This window comes from Chelonoidis abingdonii, chromosome 1 (assembly GCF_003597395.2).
Source record: "Chelonoidis abingdonii isolate Lonesome George chromosome 1, CheloAbing_2.0, whole genome shotgun sequence".
NCBI classification, from domain to species: Eukaryota; Metazoa; Chordata; order Testudines; family Testudinidae; genus Chelonoidis; species Chelonoidis abingdonii.
This window is the reverse complement of record NC_133769.1, coordinates 56,985,546-57,005,702: the sequence shown is the minus strand read 5'-3', so window position 1 is coordinate 57,005,702 and position 20,157 is coordinate 56,985,546. Positions and strand designations below refer to the sequence as shown.

The following is a 20,157-nucleotide window of genomic DNA, read 5'->3' as shown; positions in this document are numbered from 1 at the left end:
AGGGTTAAATAGCCATTTAAGAGACCTTAGAAATCTTTAGGAGGTGCGTATATAAAAGAGAAATTGTAGTCAGGAAGAAGAGACAGAAAGGATGAAGAGAGCCAGACATAATGGGTAAACAAGAAGATGTGATAAACCTAGTGACCTTTTTTTCCCTTAGCACTTCTTACATTCGACTGTTCTACAATTAAGCAAATTAGCTTCCACTATGCATATTTATGTCATTTTAAACCCTTGCATAGTGCATTCAAGATGTAAGTACAGCTATTACAATGAATTAAATTGAGGAGTTGTTCAATTAATAAATAATTTTTATGGTTGTCTCACAATGCATGAATTTTGGATTTTGTTTCATTAACTCAAAAAAGTGTGTCAAAATGATGCAATTAGATAACATGGATATCAAGTGTGAAAACACAGGTGCTTCCCAACATAAGAATTTTTGAAGAATTAAAATGCTTTATCTACCTTGAACATAAACTCTTGCCTGATGTTTATCTTTTCCTTTATAGTTTTCAGCTTCACATTCATAAGTTCCTTCATCTTCAAACTGAATATTTAAGATCTTGAGAACTGCACCAGACATGCTTATCTCAGCAGTTGCTGGCATGGGTTCAAGATACTTATTCCATCTAATCTCTGGAACAGGGCTTTGAAAAGACATAATAATACAAGTTAGCACTGTTTAGGAATTGGCTATTAATTTGTATTATGCAGAAATGTATTTGCTGCTGTAATGTTTTTGTGTTAAATATCCTGAACTTTTGCTCCCAATGAGATATGAAAGCCAATACATTATTCTACAACTAAATTAAAATACAGTATACTTACTTCCCAAGTGCAAAACATTCCAGTGTCACATTTTGCCCCAGGAGCGCATATGTATCCTTGAACTTAACCTTGATATCAGCTGGATATACTTTAGATCCTAACATTAAAAGAGATTCACAGACATAGCCAGTCAGTGACAGAAATTAATACAGCAATTTTAACTTCTACAGCTCAAGAAAACATCTTAAAAATCCAGAGAGAATTTTTCTTTATGATATGTGACACAATGTCCATTATCAATGAAGTCTGACGTAACACTGAACAACTTTAACAATAAGGCAGAACTGTTCTTAAAAAAACAAAAAAGAATGATCTTTCACTGGATGATTAATAGCTAATATATTCAAGAGCACAATTTTGCAGTGTAAACACATTTACATTTATGTTGAAGTGTAACAGTAGATTGTAAAGATGAGGGAGAGAGCACATTCCTATCTTTTGTGGGCAGTCAAAGCCAAGTCAACTTATCTCCATGGCTTCCTTAGAACAAGTGTGGATAGAATCATTTTCATTTTTGTGACCCACTTCTCTTCCGCAGGCACAGAGGTACTTGGAAGTAGCAGAACTATTGTGCTTTGTTGAACAGGGAAATAGGGAGTGATGGAATGCCAGGAGTCTATGTGGGCACATGAACTCCCAACAACCAGTGAGCTGAGCTCTGTGGAGCATCTCTTGTGCTATCAGATGAAGAACTCAGTACGGATGTGGGCCAAGGAAGAGGTAGGGACAGGATCAACTGAGCTGAAACTACCTAGATTCACTGGCTATTACCAGTTACAGAGCAGAAAAAAAATCTAACAGCCACAAGGGTTACTGAAGTTCTGAAAATACAGAGCAATTCTGCTGCTGCTCCTTGGTCTGAGGAAAGGGGCAGATTCCTTCCCTTTTCCAGACCAGCCTCAAGTCAGGCTGGCATAAGGTCGATAGTTTGTCTACTAGTGAATAAATGGCACCTATTGATTATTAATTTAATTGTTATCCAGTAGTTCTAATGCCAATTAACATGTTTTTCCATGGACAGGAACCACTCACACATACCATGAGTATTTATCCTAAGTTCTCTCTAAATGTGAAAATTCTGTGGTGAACTTTCTGTTAAAATAGTAAAGTAAATAAATATGAATCTAGTGTATTCTTTAAAATTTAAAATATGAAAAATATGTGCCCTCTGATCAAGCGAGCACACTTTTGTTAAAACTAAATCTTGCATCAAGCAAAGAGTGGGTGAAAGACAAGTGATGGACATTCCAAAGTGCAAGCAGGGCAGTATTTACAGTATTGAAAATGTGTAATTTTGCTGAAGAAATGGCAGTGAAAAATCTAGTAACAAGAAGCCAAAGAGAAGGCTCAGGGGATTGGCATCACTAAACAAAGCCTTTGATCTCTCGATAACCAAGTACAGATTTTCTCTCCCTCCTGCAGGAAGAGCAGGTCAGTGGCTTTTACAATACCATTCCAGAGTCATCACATAGCGGAAGGTAGCAGGGCATGAGAGAGTGGGCCAGAAGAGGCTGGGTTTCCCACTACTTAGGGGATTTCCCAGAAAATATGATACTGCCAGGAGCTGCCTCAGCTTTTCCATGGAGTCACAACCTCCCCAGCAGGGATCGCAAGGGCTGCCAAAGCCAGGAGATATGACAGGTTTTGGGACAGGTCCAGTAGCCTACTCCATGATGGTGATGGGGGAGAAAAACTCATACCTAGAGGACAGAGAAGGGACTCTGAGGGGATCTTCATGGAGGTTTCCTCTCCAAGAAAACCCGTTTAGGAGGGAATGATCTGGGCCTGTGTATATGGAACATTTAAATAATATCTCTGAAGTAACTCTACCAAAACGCTAGTCCACTGACTGCCTTAAGATTTATCTCAGAGCTAAAAATACTGCAGTAAATGGGGGAAAAAATCAAAATGCAAACAGAACACTTCTCATAAATACTTACGGTCTACTGCCTGGGGAATAAGTGGAATGAATTTGCTGAATACACTCTTTGTGATTGAAGGACTGGACACAAAACATGAATAATTGCCTCTATCTGATGCTTCTACATTTGCAATGTAGAGATTGCCATTTGTCTGTGACACAAATCGCCGTTTGTCCAAAGTAATGAATACTGGGAACTCATTTAGAAGCCAGCGATAACTGAGATCATCTAGAGGAAAATATTTTCTAGTTAATATTTAGCAAACCCAATAGTAATAGTATCAGCTTCTTGTACCAAACCAAGCCACAGTATGTTCTGTAGTATCATCTATAGTAATGTAAGAGACAGTGATTTTTTGGAGAGAGTATGCAATATTTAAGGATTAATAAGGGGGATCTATAAAGATAATCAGAAAACCTAGAAAACCCACTAGTTTATGAACTTATTTACTTTCTTTTAATGAGCAGTTCCTTAGTTGTCAGTTAGGAGGATGGAGTCATAAGAAATAAGAACACACATCTCAGAGCAGCAAATTAGAAGAGTGAAAGTAGGGAGGGACAAAATGTGTTTGTCAGCTCCTCACAAGGTCAACTTCAATTCTTAAAACCAAAATATTAAAATCAAAATGTTGCACTGTCTGATAAGAGGACCAAATTAAGATGAATGTCTGTGAGATACCATCTATTTGCTTCTGAAGTTCAAAATAGTCCATTTAATGTTATACGAAATATCAGGTGATATAAAACAAATCTAAAGATGGCTTACATGAAAAATCACACAGATAAAAAACAAAGATACTGGGTTAAGCCATGATTTTTAAAGGTATTTAGGCATCGCTCCAGTAAATGTTGAATGCCTAACTGATTTAGGAACATAAATCTCATTTTCGAAAGTATCATAGGTATTCAGGACTAGATCCACACAGGGGACTAGATCCACTCTGTGTTTGCAATGCCTACCGTTTAGGTGTGCTGCTTAATGCAATCCCTGAATTAGGGGCCCAGTCCTGCAACACTGTTAGGAGTATTAGCGCGAATGTAGCATCCAGGCCTGTAGTTTCGCCTGAGAAAGTACTATGAGTTCTGCTTGCCTGTTTGGTTTTTTATATATATATATAAAATTGTGTGTGTGTAAGGATGATGTGGATATGTGTGTGGTGGTTTGTATATATTATTAATGTATATGTGTTGTGTAAATATATAATCATTATATAAATATATATATATATATATATAATAATCACACACCACACACACCAATTCCCTCTCACCCCTATAGGATGGTATGAGTCTTCCTCATCGGTCCTCTACCAGAGCCTGGAGTTTGAGGTTCTGCGCAGTATCTTACTGTCCTAGCACTGCACTCTTCTGGACAGAGAGCTCTGATGTTGGTTCCTGGATCTGTTGGAGCCACTCACCCAGCTGAGAGTCACGCCCGTCTGCTCCTACCACCACTGGGACCACTTTGGCTTCACTTTACACTCCTTCCTAGTTCCTCTCTAGCCCTGTACTTCTCCAGCTTCTCATATTCCTTCTTCCTGATTTGCTGGCACTTGGCACTGCTATATCTATCAGCACCGCTGTCTTCTGCTCCTTGTCTATTACCCGGATGTTCTGGTTGATGGCCACAATACCTGCCTGTCCGTCTGGATCTGGAGTCCGCAGCAATCTTAGCCTGCCTATTTCTCCGCAATCCTTCTGTGGATCTCCATCTGGTCTTGGAGTCTAGCCCATACGCTGTAGATGTTTCCTGTACACAATGCCAGCCACTTGGTTGTGCCGTTCAGTTATTGTTGTTCCTGCCTGCATCTTACATCCTGCCACTAATGTGTTGGACTGGTCTCTGAAGGCCTCCTGCACAGTCTGCACCTTGGGTCCTCTCTAGTGTGTGTAGCCCCTGCTTCAATGGATCTGGTGCCCCAGTGCCTGTTCCTGTGCTGCTGATGATCAGTGCTCAAGTGCTGTCTTTAGTCTGAGCCCTTTCCAGCCACTGGTAGGATTTCCAATGTCAGCCACCTGCTATCTGTCGATGGTACATCCCATTGCAGGGTCTTATGTTGCCAATGGCAACTTCGTTCTGCTTGGTCTGTCCTCCCTGTCTTGCTGCTGCCTCAGGCATTCTCTCAGCAGCTCATCTTTGTGGGCCATCTTACTGATGTACTCCTGGATGTTCCGGGTTTCATCCAAGGAGTGGCTTGAGCCTCTTACCAGCCTGCCCGGCCTTCTTTCCAGCTGGTGGTTATACAGTCTCTGGGTTGGACTTGTGGGGTGGAAACCTCGTGTGCAATGTGAGGAGCTTCGGGTTTTCAACGATCGGGCACTCTCCATGTCCTCCTTTGGGCCAGCTCACTATACTGGCAGGGTATCTGATGAACTGCAGGGCGTATCCGTTGATGGCGTGGAATCTGTTCTTCCCTCTGAGCTGCTCTCCAGGACCTGTACTTATCCTTTGGTGCATCTGTGATGTGCTGTTCTCCTTGCCTCCTCATCGTGTTTCACTCGTGACTGGGAGGAGCCAAGGTATCTTGTAAGCTGCGCTCTGCTATGATCTCGTATCGTGGCCCGCTGGTGTTCCACCCATCAGTCTTGACTACTCTTCCTCTCTCATACTCTGGCCAACACTCTCCCAGTCCCGTGACATCGCATATCCCTCATGTAGATCCGCGTCAGGTGGATTGAGCGAGTCGATGTCTCGTTCTTTTGAGCATACAGCTTGATGTAATCCATGTAGAGGAGGTGGCTGTATGTAGTTCCACGCCTGAACCTGTACCGTATCCGTCCTTGTGATTATCTGGCTTGAGGGGGTTGTAAGCCTATGCAGAACAGCAGGGGACTAGTGCATCTATCTGGTATATGCTCTGACAAGACTTGTGGCCACTGCCTGCAAGCTGCCTTGGAGTTGGACTTCTGTAGTTGTCTCATATAATGAGGTTCATTGAGGAAGGCTAGTGTTGGTTGACTTTGATAGCGCCAGACATTCACGATTCATGTGTTCGGTTCTGCTGAGTCGATGACAGGCTTTCCTGTAGTCAAAACTCAGGCTGTTTGCTCCACGGTTGGTCTGTCTAGACCTTGAGTTTGGTGACGGCCGGTGCCTTCATGAGCAACTGGTGTTTTGAGCCTCTGGTGTTGTTCCCAATGCCCTTCTGAGCTGTGCTCATGTACTGGCCCATGTGGTCCTGTAGCTTGGCAGCTATGATGCCTGATAGGACTTTCCATGTTGTGGGGAGGCAGGTTATTGGCCGGTAGTTGGACGGTTCTGTCCCCTTGCAGGGGTCTTTCATACTACTATATATATATGTTTTTACTAATATGTGTGAACAAGAACAAAGACAGACACTGTTAATGTTGCTTTTGCCTAAAGCAGAAGGGTTTGTTAGTACGATGGAAATAGATAAGAGCAGTTGAATTGTTATTGGGCCTGGTAGGAATGTAATATATGAGCGCACACTTGCAAACTGCTTCGACTCCTTATCTGAAGGCAAGGTCAAGCAACTAGTCAGAAAGGACAAGGAGGGATTCGGGAGCAAGGTAAAACACTAATGGACCAGAGGAATGCCTGCCCCTGACCGGAGTACAACCTCACTCCTTACCCTTCCCATGGGATACAAAAGGGGTGGGAATGAAGACCCTAGCTCGCCGACCCCCCAGATTGGAACATGACCATAAGCTGTAAGGGGTGGCAATGTGGGCATGCATTTCAGGTATAATTGTGCCTGCTGAGGAGGGGGGAGTGGAAACACTGGAAAACAGAGTTATGCTGTACATATGCCTTCTGGAAATTAACCCCAGTAAACATTGCATTGCTTGCACTGCGGACTTCTGGTCTGCTTTCCGTCTGTGTGACAAGAACCAGGAGAGAGGTGAAGGGAAAGCCCTTGAACAAACATGGGGAGAGACAGGTACCTAAGAATGGAATTCACAAAAGCCAGCAAGTTGAGCAGGGAGCCACTTAAGATAGTCAGTAGGAAATGCTGAGGAGAGAGGTGGGACTTAAGATTCCCTCTGCTTGGGATTCAGGACCATATACCCTTTTCTAGACTTAAATATTAATTAGTATAGACCTCCTCCTTCCCAAGAGAGTACCTAACCATCAGGCTAGAAGTCACTCTCCCTCTCTCTTAGGCCCAATATATACAAATACAAAGTGGCACAGCTTCAACAGAAAAGATTGAAAGAGACCCACTTGAGAATACCCATTCGCTCAGTAGTTAGGACATTCACCGGGGATATGGGAGAGTGGGTTCAAGTGCCCGCTCCACATGAAGCAGAGTGGGGAGCTGAACCCATGTCTACTGGTTAAAAAAAGGGGGTGGTACCACCATTGCCGCCACCTCCCCCTCTGGCAGATGTGTTTTGTTCAGGCCCTCAATCCAGTAGGTGTGCTTTCAGACTGGACCCTGTAGGTAAAGAAACTCCTAGTTTGTGAATTATGTTGGGGCTTAGGTGTGAATTAGATGCTGAGTGTCAGGACTGATGTGTCTTTGCATATGCCCACCAGAGGAAACTTAGGTGCCTAGGGAGTTTAGGGACCTACTAAGTTATATGGCAGCTAAGTAGGTTCTGAGGATCTAAATTTGTATTTGGGTGCCTAAAGTGCCTGTGAGGTAATGCCTAAATCTTTTTGAGGATCTGGTCTTTAGGCACCTAAGTCTGACTAAAAGTTAATGGGACATAGGCTCCTAAGTGAGTGAGGCACAACAACACTTAAATACCTTTACAAATCTGGGACTTAGCCCATTAGGGGAGTGATCAGAGAACTTCCTCTGAGGCACCATCTCATCAGCTGACTCAAGCTAGGAACTAGCATCAAAATCTGTGAACTAAGCATCTAACATTAGGTACCCGAGTCCATAATTACCTCTTGGAACATGGCTATTTCTACTTCCTTGCACATACTCAATGCAGGATAACTTTTGGTAATTTGACATGATCTTCAGCAATCATTTATTGTATAAATAAAGTGCAACTATTTGAAGAAACACGATTGTTTCAATATTTCTTCAACAGATTTAATTAATTCTCTGGATATTAGGAAAACAAGAAACTTTGCATGTTCTCTTTGTCCCTCTTGATGATGAATTCTCTATCAACTAGAGAATATCTATTTTGGGGGGAGTTAGCAGTAATAGCAAGTTTCCTAAAAGGAAGTATAATTTAGCCTTCTAATACCAAATCATTGTCTAACTACTATCTGAGAGAATTAGTTTGCAGAGTTAATTTAAATTTGCTTGCTTTCAAACCTTCAGCTGCAGCTTTTAACATGGCAAGCTGAGTTCAGAATTGGTAATTACTGTACCAAATTAAAGAGACTAAATACAATTCAATGTTAAATTCATGTCAAACTTGAATTAAACATTGTTAAATCGTAAAATAGACAGATGGAAATGTTAAGATGAAGAAGAAAATATCCATATATTCCTTCTGTTTGCATTATGTCAACATATAATCTTCTTAGAACAGTAAATGATACCATGCAGTGAAGGTAAAATGTAATGGGCCAAATCCTGCTCTAACTGAGGTCACTGATAAAACTCCTATTGACTTGAACAGTATCAGGATGAAACAAACAAATTGTGAAAATTTTGGTTGATTTTCCTGATACAAGGTGCTATGATGTCCACTGGATGAGATGAATTCTCTTATCTTAGGTAGATATCTGGTCCGTCATTGTAGTATCTGAGTGCCTCACCTCATGAGGCAGGGAAATGCTATTACAGATGAGGAACTGAAGCACAGGGAGGTTAAGTGATTTGCCCAAGGTCACACAGGAAATCTGTGGTGGAGCAAGGAACTGAACTCAGTCCCAGGTTACTGCCATAGGTAATGGACCATCCTTCCTCCCAAATTCATAGAATCATAGAAATGTAGGACTAGAAGGGACCTCGATAGGTCATCTAGTCCAATCCCCTGTACTGAGGCAGGACTAAGCAAAATCTAGACCTCCCCTGACAAGTGTTCACCTAACCTGTTCTTAAAAAACTCCAGTGACAGAGATTTCACAACCTCCATGGGTAAATTACTTGCTTTCTTTTTAGTAATGTTATTTCTAACTTCAAAAACTGTTTGTAAATTCTAAAAGTAATTTGTACCACATTGCTGTCACCATATAATTAAAGCCTTAGTTATACATATTACAACATAATTTCCACTCAGCTTCTATTCGTCTTGCTTTATTGTTTATTCCATATCACTATATACACTTTTAATAGTTTATAGACAAATTGACCAGAAAAACCAGCAACGTTTTGTGTGCATTGTGCTTTTCTCTATTCTAGTTTGTACATCTGGGAAAATTTCTCTCTCGTCCTATACACTGTTCATCTACAAACATGTTGCTTGAAACTGATCTAGTGGGTTTGAGCCTGGGAAAAAAGTTACTGCTGTTTATTTACATCTCATATGAGTCAAAAAAAGCTCCTTTCTCCATATGTCCATGAAGAAAGCAAGACGATAGGTTTTGTGGGGAGGAGAGGAATATAATCAGAGATTTTATTTAATTTTAACTAATTGAAGTATTAACAGTCTCCAGAAATCTTTGTTCATTAACTTGAAGGGCTCAGTCCACTCTCCAAAGGATTAAAAATAAAAAACTATTAGATGGAATAATTTCTTGCCTTTCTCAATGCATGTTTAATTTAAACTACATGGTGCATACCAACAGTATCTTTATCCCATTTATTAGATTTAAATGGAAAATATCTTAATCACACATATACATCCTATTCCTTCCATAGTATGGAGACTGAAAATGGTGCAGTTTCAGTTGAATTACCTGGGGAATGGTAAGGAGGGTCGCAAAGAAGCACTGCTCCAACACCCTCCCGTACTTTCACCTCATAGCGTTCCTCGGGTGGAAACGTATCAAGATCTAGATTAAAAAAATGAAGAGAATATAGAACGTTTTTTCAATGTTTTAGGATTATTTTCTATATTCGGATTTAAACATACAGCTCCTTTAGAGAAGAATGTGGAAATACATCAATGTTTGAGACAAACTGCAGGGCCACACAGCCTGTTTTGCTTGCTTTAATACTAGCATCACCAACTGTAATGACTCTACCTGTTCTAACCACTGCAGCTGCAACTGTCCATAAAAAAAAAAGAAATGTTGACTCTGGCTCTGATTCTCAGGTCCAGGCAAGCTGCATTTAGAGCAAGAACCCAAAGATGGGTAGGGCAAAAGTGGGGGATCCTCAGCTGGCTGGCTGAAACAGCAATATGATCACTTTGTGATGGTGGAGCAGTGCAAAAGGTCTTCTGTAGAAGGGTCAAGAATCAGATCCTTTTGACTTACACATTCTACAGGCTGTAGTATTGCAATAATGGTGGCCATAATTATAAGACAGTCATGGTTTGGTTGCATGTCCATTACTGACAGCAGATGTTATTTATTTATATTAAGAGTGGTACCTACAAGCTGGGCAACAGCTACCCTACTTGCGTCACTTTCACTGTCATATCTCTTATCAAATTAGATTGGGGCAGGGACTGTCTCTTTTACTAAGTGTTTGCATAGCACAAAGTACAATGGGAGTGAGGGAATCCGGAATGGGTCTTCTAAGAGCTGATGGAGTCTAAATAAACAATAATAAAGTATTAAAAGCTGTGCACAATATACTTCCCATCAAGAGCCAAAGGAATCATCCAACCTAAATTCAGATTATTTCAACCTCTCTTCCCCAGGCTGCTAAAAAATGTCTGGTTCCAGGATCTAACTACAACTTAAGTTGACGAGTAGCAAGGCAGAAACAATAACGACTAATTAGGATAGAGATGCATACACATTTACACAAAAAGACATCAGCATGGTTTATGAGCTACTGCAACTGAGAAGACAGTAGAATAAATACTGTACACATAACGGGGGACAACAAAATCATAGGGTAAGAGGAGAAGCAGATCTTTTTAGTGACTGCTTGTAGGACAAACATCATAAAAGAAATCTCTGAAGACCTCTGCTATTACTATATAAACAGGGCATCTCTTCAAATGTCTGAACACCATACTGTCTTGATTCACCTTCTAGCTTACAACGAATTCAACCAATTATTCTTATTTATGGTTGGTTCAGTATTGGTACAAACTAGATTTGCAATGAAATCTCAGCTAGTTAAGAACATAAGAACAGCCATTCTGGGTCAGACCAAAGGTCCATCTAGCCCAATATCTTGTCCTCCAACAGTGGCCAATGCCAGGTGCCTCACAGGGAATGAATAGAACAGATAATCATCAAGTGATCCATCCCATCGCCTATTCCTAGCTTCTAGCCAAACAGAGGCTAGGGACACCAACCCTGCCCATCCTGGCTAATAGCCAGTGATGGACCTATCCTCCATGAACTTAGCTAGTTCTTTTTTGAATCCTGTTATAGTCTTGGCCTTCATAACATCCTCTGGCAAGGAGTTCCACAGTTGACCATGTGTTGTGTGAAAAATTTTGTTTGTTCTGTGTGTTCCTTTTGTTTGTTTGAAACCTGCTGCCTATTAAAGTATATTTCTTAGATCAGGAATTGAACCCAAGCAGCGGCAGCAAGAGCACCAAATCCTAACCAGGGAGGACATACATTCTTAAACTGGCGTGGCTTGGAATGCATGTATGTATGTATTCACCTAGAGCATGAAACAGAGGCCTTTCATTTGTCAAAGTGGACTACTCTTATCAAGCAGCTGGCCATATTATTTGCTTCTGAGTTCACAACATGGAATGATGCCCCCAAACTGTTTTTTTCCTGGCTCTAAAATTTCACAGTTTCTTGTGAGTTTGCCACTGTTATTCATTCCCTCTTTCATCTTGGCATACTGCAGCTGTAAACCTATTATAGTGATTGTAAAAACTACTAGTGCTATCCATGAGTGGAAAATATAAAACAAAGTGATTACTACTTTGAATATGGCCAAAGTATGGTTTGAGGAAAGAAAAAAAAATCTAGCTGTCATTTCTTTAATATTAACTTTAATAATTTCGAGTTAAAATATGTAAGTGCCTAAATTTATGTCTGGACTTTTTATTTATGGGGTGTTTTGAATAAATTCATGAAATTTAGGAATAATCACCACAAATTCAAAGGCATACAAAAAAGCAGGCAATTTAAATGTAAAAATAAATAAATTAGGTTTTTACTGAAATATAACAGTCTGTGCCAGAGTGAACAGAGATGTCTGTACAATTACTGATCTATAACTGCACAGTTTCTTCCCACTTATGAAATGCTCTGAATGCTGATTGGCTCTGAGTGTCTGATTTGCATAATGACTATCGTTATTACTCAGTAATTATAAAGAATGTGAATTCTTGAACTCTAATTGGAAGATATCCTTTATTAACCAGAGTGCAAGAATTTGTAAAATCACTTTACAGTTATAACTGTACAGTGATTATGGAAACGTCTTTGCTTGTTCTGTTTGGCTACTACAGTCCCTCTGCTATGATTTGGCTCCTGTTATTACAATTTTCAATCCGTTTTCCACCAAAAAGGAGGTGGTTCAGCTTCTGACTCTCATCAGCATAAGCCAAAAAAGCACCAACATTTTACATCAAAGAAGAAAATTCCCCAAAGCAAAGGAAGTTGTTGTGGGTGAGCGTGCGCATATGCAAGTACGTGCATGCATGTGTGTGGTAACAGCTGAAAGCGAAAATCTTTTTTAAAACTACTTTAAAACCTTTGATTCATTTCTCTCCTGGAGACTCAATTCAGCTCCACTTTGAGATCAATGATATTTTTGCCAATGTTTGCAGGATTGGACTTTTCAGTTTCCCCCCAACCGTACTAAGAAGCCAGCTTGGATTTTGTCCCAATAACAATTTTTATTTAACTGAATTTAAGATGGTTGTCTTCACTATGAAAATCTCTTCCCTTTTCTCCCAAGTACAAATATTGAACATTTTTTGAATTTCACCAATTTTTATTTTAGTTTTATAGAACGGGCAAGTCAATGAAAAAAATTAAAAAGTTTTTCACAATTATTTTTAGCATTTTTGAACAAGCTCTATGCCAAATATGGTTTTGAAACAGAAGTATTTCAAATTTATTGTGGTGGTGGGGAGGGAGAAGAGCTTTGCTGACCTATAGGGAGCCGGGGAAGGGGAAATAATAGAACAAAGGAAACCAGAGATAACAAAGTTTTAATGCTTTTTTTTAAAAAAACAGATTTTCAGCAGTTTCTCTGGCATATTTTGGTTTCCATTTTTTTTTTTATTCATCTCTATTGTTAGCATTTGAACGCTTGCTTACAAAGCTCAGCATCCCTGGTATAAACTAGGGATGTAAATATCGTTTAAAAAGTTAACCATTTAAATGATTAAAATCATATTCTTTAACCGGTTAAAGGGAGAGGGACTAGGGCTGCTCTGGCCAGCCCAGGGCTGGGGCTTAGACCTCTTTAAAGTGCTCCACTCCAAGTCTGCAGCCACAGGCATTTGCAGTGTGAACTACTGGAATGCATGCCACTCCTTGGATATCAGTGGGAAAGTATGCCTACCGGCTAAATTCACCTTCACTACAGAGAAACGGTAATCCAGCCTTGCATTTCTGCTAGAAAACGCACTGTGGAATATTTCTATTTAAAATACAGACCACACTTGCATCCAGATTTGTGTGAAAATCCATGAGTCTGGCTTCACTTTTAAATCTTTGGTCCCATAGTGTTAAATTTACTTTCACGAAACATTACAACATGGGGTTTACATTAAACCTCTTGAACGGGTGATATTATTTACTAAAAGTGAAATACTGCCCTGTGCAAAGAGTGATCACAAGGCCTATGGAGCACTTGTCTTGCCTAAGCCCTTAATATGAGGATTAAGCCGTCCATAGGGCCTTATGCAGGATTTCTGCACAAGTACAGATTTCACTCTGTGTTTCGAATGTACAAAATATTTCCAGGATAACATAATTTTAAGGGGGAAATTAAAAAAACAAACAAAAACAACAAAAACCCTTCTTTCTCCAGATGATAAAATCTAGCTATTTATGTTACCCAGATACAGCCTTTTTATGGTGACCAAATGTCCCGATTTTATAAGGACAGTCCCAATATTTAGAGATTTGTCTTATATAGGTGCCTATTCCTCCCACCCCATACCAGGTTTTCACATGTGCTATCTGGTCACCCTAATCTCTCTCAACAAAGTATCTGTTGCTGACAGTGTGTGTGTGGAAAACACTGCTCCATTGTCTGAAGTTGACAGAAAAGCCCTCAGCAAGGCCTTAAATGTGGCATAAGGATTGCAGCATTCTTTTCACTATAAAATGACACATCATCCATCTTCAAGAACTTCCAATCTGTTTTGACAAGGATGAGAGCTGACCTTCATCATGTGAATCTATCTGTATCTCTCTTCTGACAACTTCTCCATGGGTTCTATTGTGTCTTAAAAAAATTAGGACACTATATGCCTCAAGATTGTGGGAATTCCCCCTCTCTGGCTAAATAAGCTCTGAAACTCTCTTTACAAATATAAACGTAAGGCTTTTGAGATGGCTGTAATGCCAACAGCAGGATGAAGAGTATAAGCTGCTTTAAAAACTTCTTGCTGGTCTGTCAATGAAGGCACGTTATATCATTTTCACAGAGCAATACAGTGATATAATGCAATGACTGTAAAATGCTGCAACAATAATAGTGAAACATTGACCATTTAAACCTAATCACTATGTGCTTATCTGTTTTGAAGTATGTGCTTACATCCAAAACTTAGAGTAGCTTCAGTGCTTCGGACAGTTCCAAAGATATTTGATGCTATACAAACATATTTCCCAGCATCCTTTGATTTCTCTGGGTTATTGATAAGAAGTCTACCTCCCACGATACTGTAGCGATCCTTTGTTAAATCAATATCCCAGTTATTTAGTTTCCACCTATTAAAAAATGAGACGAAGATGTGATGATTGCAAAACATCTGCTACAAAATTATTTGCAAGAAAACTCTTCATATATGGGTTCACAACTTGCTATTAATTGTAAATAACTATATTCACGTATTACAATAAATGGTTTTATTTTAATTTTCCTTAGACAAGGGTCTCAAATTTGACCTGCCTTAATGCCATATAAACATGATGTATGACAGTGTAGTTGTAGCCATGACAGTTCCAGTATATTAAACAGACAAGGTGGGTGAGGTAATATCTTTTAACAGAAGTTAGTCCACTAAAAAAAAAAATTACCTCACCCAAATTATCTCTCTATAAACATCATAGTTAGTCCAATTCGCAAGGTGAGAACCACCACCATCCGTGAGACTAAAAGAGCTATATGAGAGTGGGGCTGGGGAAGGGGGGTCAAGTAGCTAAAGAAAAAACCCACTGTGCACCCTTGGAATATGCAACAGAGTTACTCCCTAATCTCTACCAGATCCTCCCCCATACACTTGGGGATGTGTAGGCCAAGGAAGTTACTCTAGGCATAAAGTAATAGTAATGCCAGTGAAAAAAAAGTCAGACTTGTTCTAACATTGCCATTTTTTTAAACAACAAAATTGCTGGAGACTTCTATGCTCCCTGACTGCTAGAAGAATGACTGAGGCACTCTGCATGGGAGACTGGATGGGTAAATGGATGGGCCAGCTCCTGCAATTGATTGTGCAGATGTGGAATTGCTGTTTTATTTCATAAAATTCAACCCCAACAAGGCAGGAACTCAGTGAGCCAAATTCATTCCTAGTGTAACTCTACTCACTTCAGTGGAATTACTCCAGAAATGAAAATGACCCAATACTTTTGAACTGCGGACACAATTCCATGGGAATGTACAGGTATTATTATGTCCACCAGAGGGAACCCATAATCTTGCTTGAAGGCAACAGAAACGAATTGCGAATATATAAAGCCTACAAAGTTCAAAGTATGCACACAATTTCATATCAAGATCTACAGGCAAACAATACATTTGAAAATCAGATTATTCTCTGTTTGCTTCTTCAACAAAAAACTATTGAAAGGTTGTGTTAAATGCAGTTACTGTTGGGAAGTTAAAGTTAATTAAAAATTGAAATTTGAAACAGAGAGAAAAATCATGTGAAGTGATTTTAATAAATCCCTAATAAGATCAAAACTCAATAACTTTCAAACTGGAAGCTTTTCCATAGCATCAGCAATAATAAACAATAATAATAATAAAATCTTTAATTATATTAAGGGGAATTAAAAGTTGTTACAGTATTTCATTCCCATGAAGAAAACCACATGTAGACATTATTAATAAATTATAAAATATAGGCAGAAATATACAAAAGGTAGCTATCACATACATAGTTTAAAATATGACAAAACAGAACATTCTGCACAAAGTGGAATCTGTGGCGAATCAGAAGAAAAAGTCATAGTAAACATGTTCTTCTGAACTTGTTAGTTTGAGGTCAGTACACAGTCATGTTTCCTCAATCCAACTTGAATTTTTCTTTTTGTATGAACACAATATTATTTATATTCCTTTGTAAAACAAGGTTACTCTATAATTAAATGTCATAAAAATAGGCCTTAATAGACTCATTCAAAATGTGCACAAACCATAACTGAGTAACGATGGGATCTTATTACTGTAAATACTGTCTCTCCTCATGCAGTTCCTCCAGCTGACCCCAGTATTGCAAATACTTATGAGGAACTTTATGCACAAGAAAGTCCTATTTAGCTCAGTGGAACTTCTCATATGCTAAAAGTTTCTAATGTTAAGAACCACTGTTACACTCATTGTGTCACAGATAAAACAAATTGTAAGCTCTTCAGGACATGGGACACTTTTGTATTTGTTCTGTAAAGTGCTCAACACTTTTGCGTGCCGTATTAACAAAAATGTGGGGCAACGGGGCCTCCATGTCTATATAAGAAGCTGGTGGCTCAGTTAGGGCCAATCTGGATGGAGGTAGGAACTCTAGAGACCTAGAGAGAGCAGGAGACGGAGAGCCTAGAGAAGGACTCTCTGCCAAGAAAGCTAGCAAAAGCTCTGAACCCAGAAAGGTGGGCTATGGAAAAAGACTGTATGGAGGACTCTGGATTCTGTAAAAGCAGCAAAGAATCCTGTAGCACCTTATAGACTAACAGACATTTTGGAGCATGAGCTTTCGTAGGTGAATACCCACTTGGTAGGATGCATGTAGTGGAAATTTCCAGGGGCAGGTATATATACGCAAGCAAGCTAGAGATAACGAGGTTAGTTCAATGAGGGAGGATGAGGCCCTGTTCTAGCAGTTGAGGTGTGAAAACTAAGGGACGAGAAACTGCTTTTGTAGTTGGCAAGCCATTCACAGTCTTTGTTTAATCCTGAGCTGATGGTGTCAAATTTGCAGATGAACTGAAGCTCAGCAGTTTCTCTTTAAGTATGGTTCTGCAAGTTTTTTTGCTGCAGATGCCACACTTAAGGTTGCTCTTTTGTGGCAGGGAGGTTAATGTTTTCCTAACAGGTTTTGGTGTATATTGCGATCCTAATATCTGATTTGTGTCATTGGCCACACAATAGCAGATTAAGTTTGTTTTTTTGACTCCGACTTGCCACTGATGGATTTTCGAGAACTATCCACGATGACTCGCAGAACTTATTCTGATTCACTGTAGCTATAGTCTCCCATCATTTGTATGTATTAGTTGGGGTTAACTTTCCAGTGTGCGTTACTTTACATTTTTCCAATTACTTTCTTGCATATATATATCCGAAATCACTTTATTTTGTGAGATTTTTATGGAATTTCTTCACAGTTGCTTGGTCTTACATCTTCAGCGTATAGTACATCTGCAATTTGCCACTACTGTTTACCCTTTCTTCGATTCATTTGGATGAAAGTATTGAATAGATTTGGGGAACACCACTGTTACCCTTCCATTCTGAAAATCTTGACATTTATTCCTACCGCCATGTTTAACGTTTAATCATGAAAGGATCTTCCCTCTTATGCCCAATGACAAGCTTAATACTTAGAGCCTTTGGGTGAGGACCTTGTCAAAGGCTTCTGAAATTAAGTAACACTTATGTCCACTGCATTCCCCTTGTAACTGTTTGTTGACCTCTTCAAGAAACTCTAATAGTTGTAAGACATTATCTCCTTACATAAGACCATGTTGACTTTTGCCAGACAATTTATTTTTCGTGTTGTATGCAATTTATTCTGTTACTATTGTTTCAAATTATTTGTTCATGGTACTGAAAGTATAGATGGTACGGTCTATAATTCCGGGATCACTCCAGAGCCCTTTGTTATTGGCATTACCTTAGCATTTTTCCAGTCATTGAGTACGATTGCCAATTTAAGGACAGGTTCACCACAGGTATAGTTCCACGTTTCAATTTGAGTTCTTTCAGAACTCTGGTGAATATCATTGTCCTGAGTGACTGTTACTGTTTAAGTTTATCAATTATTCGGAAAACCTTCCTACTAGTGACTTTAGTCTGTGACAACTTCATGCGTTTGGAATTTATGCTAACTGCAGTAAGTACACTATCCAGCAAGAATTACTTAATATCTGTTATTGAGCGAAATAAGCTGTTAGGCGATATGAAAAATTTAATCCCATTGCATGATAAAAAATTAATTCGTGATCAGTCACTAATGTTAAACAATAAGATTTATTTATTTAATATTTTTGATGATTTCACATTTTCAAATAATATTGATTCAATTACAACAGAAGATAAGTGATGTTGGCTACTTTTCAATTTTTTTATTACAAATATTTGCAGCTGTAAAAAACACAATAGTATTTTCAATTCACCTAAAATACAAGTATATAATTTGCAATCTTATCATGAAAAGTTACTATACAAAGCCAGACTATGTAAAAATAACTGCATTTTAAATCAAACATGTAAACTTTAGCCTTACAGTCATTTCAGTCCTATTCTGTCGCAACACTCAGAAAAAGGTTGTGGTTTGTGGTTTTTTTTTTTTTTTACACATGTGCAGCAGATAATGCTGCTCACTTCTTATTTACAGTGTCACCTGAAAGTGAGAATTACAACACAGGTGTTTGCATGGCATTGTTGTAGCTGGCATCACAAGATATTTATGTACCAGATGTGCTAAAGATTAATATGTCCCTTTATGCTCCAACCACCATCCCAAAGGATATGCATCCATGCTGATGACGGATTCTGCTCAACAACAATCCAAGGCAGTGCAGACCAATGCATGTTCATTGTCATCATCTGAGTCAGATGCCACCAACAGAAGGTTGATTTTCTTTTTTGGTCTTTCAAGTTCTGTAGTTTCTGCATCAGAGTGTTGCTCTTTTAAGACTCCTGATAGCATGCTCCACACTTCATCCTTCTCAGATTTTGGAAAGCACTTCAGATTCTTAAACCTTGGGTAGAGGGCAGTACTTATCTTTAGAAATCTGATATTGCAACCTTCTTTGTGTTTTGTCAAATCTGCAGTGAAAGTGTTCTTAAATCAAACAGCATATGCCTGGTCATCATCTGAGACTATCATAATACAAAATATATGGCAGAATGTGGGTAAAACATACAATTCTCCTCCAAGGAGCTCAATCACAAATTTAATTAATGCTTTTTTTTTAATGAGAATCATCAGCATGGAAATAAGTCCTCTGGAATGGTGGTCAAAGCATGAAGAGGCAAACTTGTTTCTCTTAGCAGTTGGCTGAACAAGAAGTAGGACTGAGTGGACCTCTAGGCTCTAAAGTTTTACACTGTTTTGTTATGGAGTGCAGTTATGTAACAAAAAAAAATCTACGTTTGTAAATTGCACTTTCACAATAAAGAGATTTCACTACAATACTTGTATGAGGTGAATTCACAGAAGACTTGAAAAATACTATTTCTTTTGTTTGCCATTTTTACAATGCAAATATTTGTAATCAAAAGTAATATAATGTGAGCACTGTACACTTTGCATTCTGTGTTGTAATTGAAATCAATATATTTTAAAATGTAGAAAAACATCCAAAAATATTTAATAAATTAAATTGGTATTCGATTGTTCAATAGTGTGATTAAAACTGCAATTAATCACAATTATTTTTTTTAATTAATTGCATGAGTTAACTGCGATTAATCGACAGCCCTAGTGGAAGTCTACATTCCCCAAGGTGTTCACCACATGAACAATCTTGCTGGTTTGGACTTTGAAGTTATGGTGGTGAGGGGAGAAAAAAATCCTATTAGCCTCCACCATCACCATAAGAACACAAGAACTCTCTCAGTTACGAAGGATCAGAATCAGAATGAGTTGTCTAGCCCCAGTGTTCTAATCTCCTCTCAAGTTCTCCATTCATCACAGATATTATGTATAATCAAGTGATTTGCAAGGATGATGAGGTGAAAATGGGCATTTAGGGGGTACTGTGTTGATGGTACAGTACAGTAAATGATCGTAATGTTATTACAGACATTGACAGAATGGCTCAGTGACTCAACTGTGTTTTCCTTCATACAACACTTGACAGAAGAGTA

The 20,157-nt window shown here is 39.0% G+C and overlaps 1 protein-coding gene across 6 annotated transcripts in view; it reads right to left on the bottom strand.

Annotated features, from left to right (window-relative positions):
- The window catches only part of CNTN1 (contactin 1), a 507,922-nt gene that overhangs the window by 160,452 nt on the left and 327,313 nt on the right, over positions 1-20,157 (bottom strand). For all 6 annotated transcript variants that reach the window (XM_075065761.1, XM_075065747.1, XM_075065743.1 and 3 more), the window contains 5 exons: positions 14,440-14,612; positions 9,528-9,623; positions 2,772-2,981; positions 832-928; positions 469-650 (listed from right to left, as the gene is read on the bottom strand). In XM_075065761.1, coding sequence (XP_074921862.1) covers positions 469-650; positions 832-928; positions 2,772-2,981; positions 9,528-9,623; positions 14,440-14,612 — 758 coding nt within the window. The remainder of the gene's footprint in view (positions 1-468; positions 651-831; positions 929-2,771; positions 2,982-9,527; positions 9,624-14,439; positions 14,613-20,157) is intronic.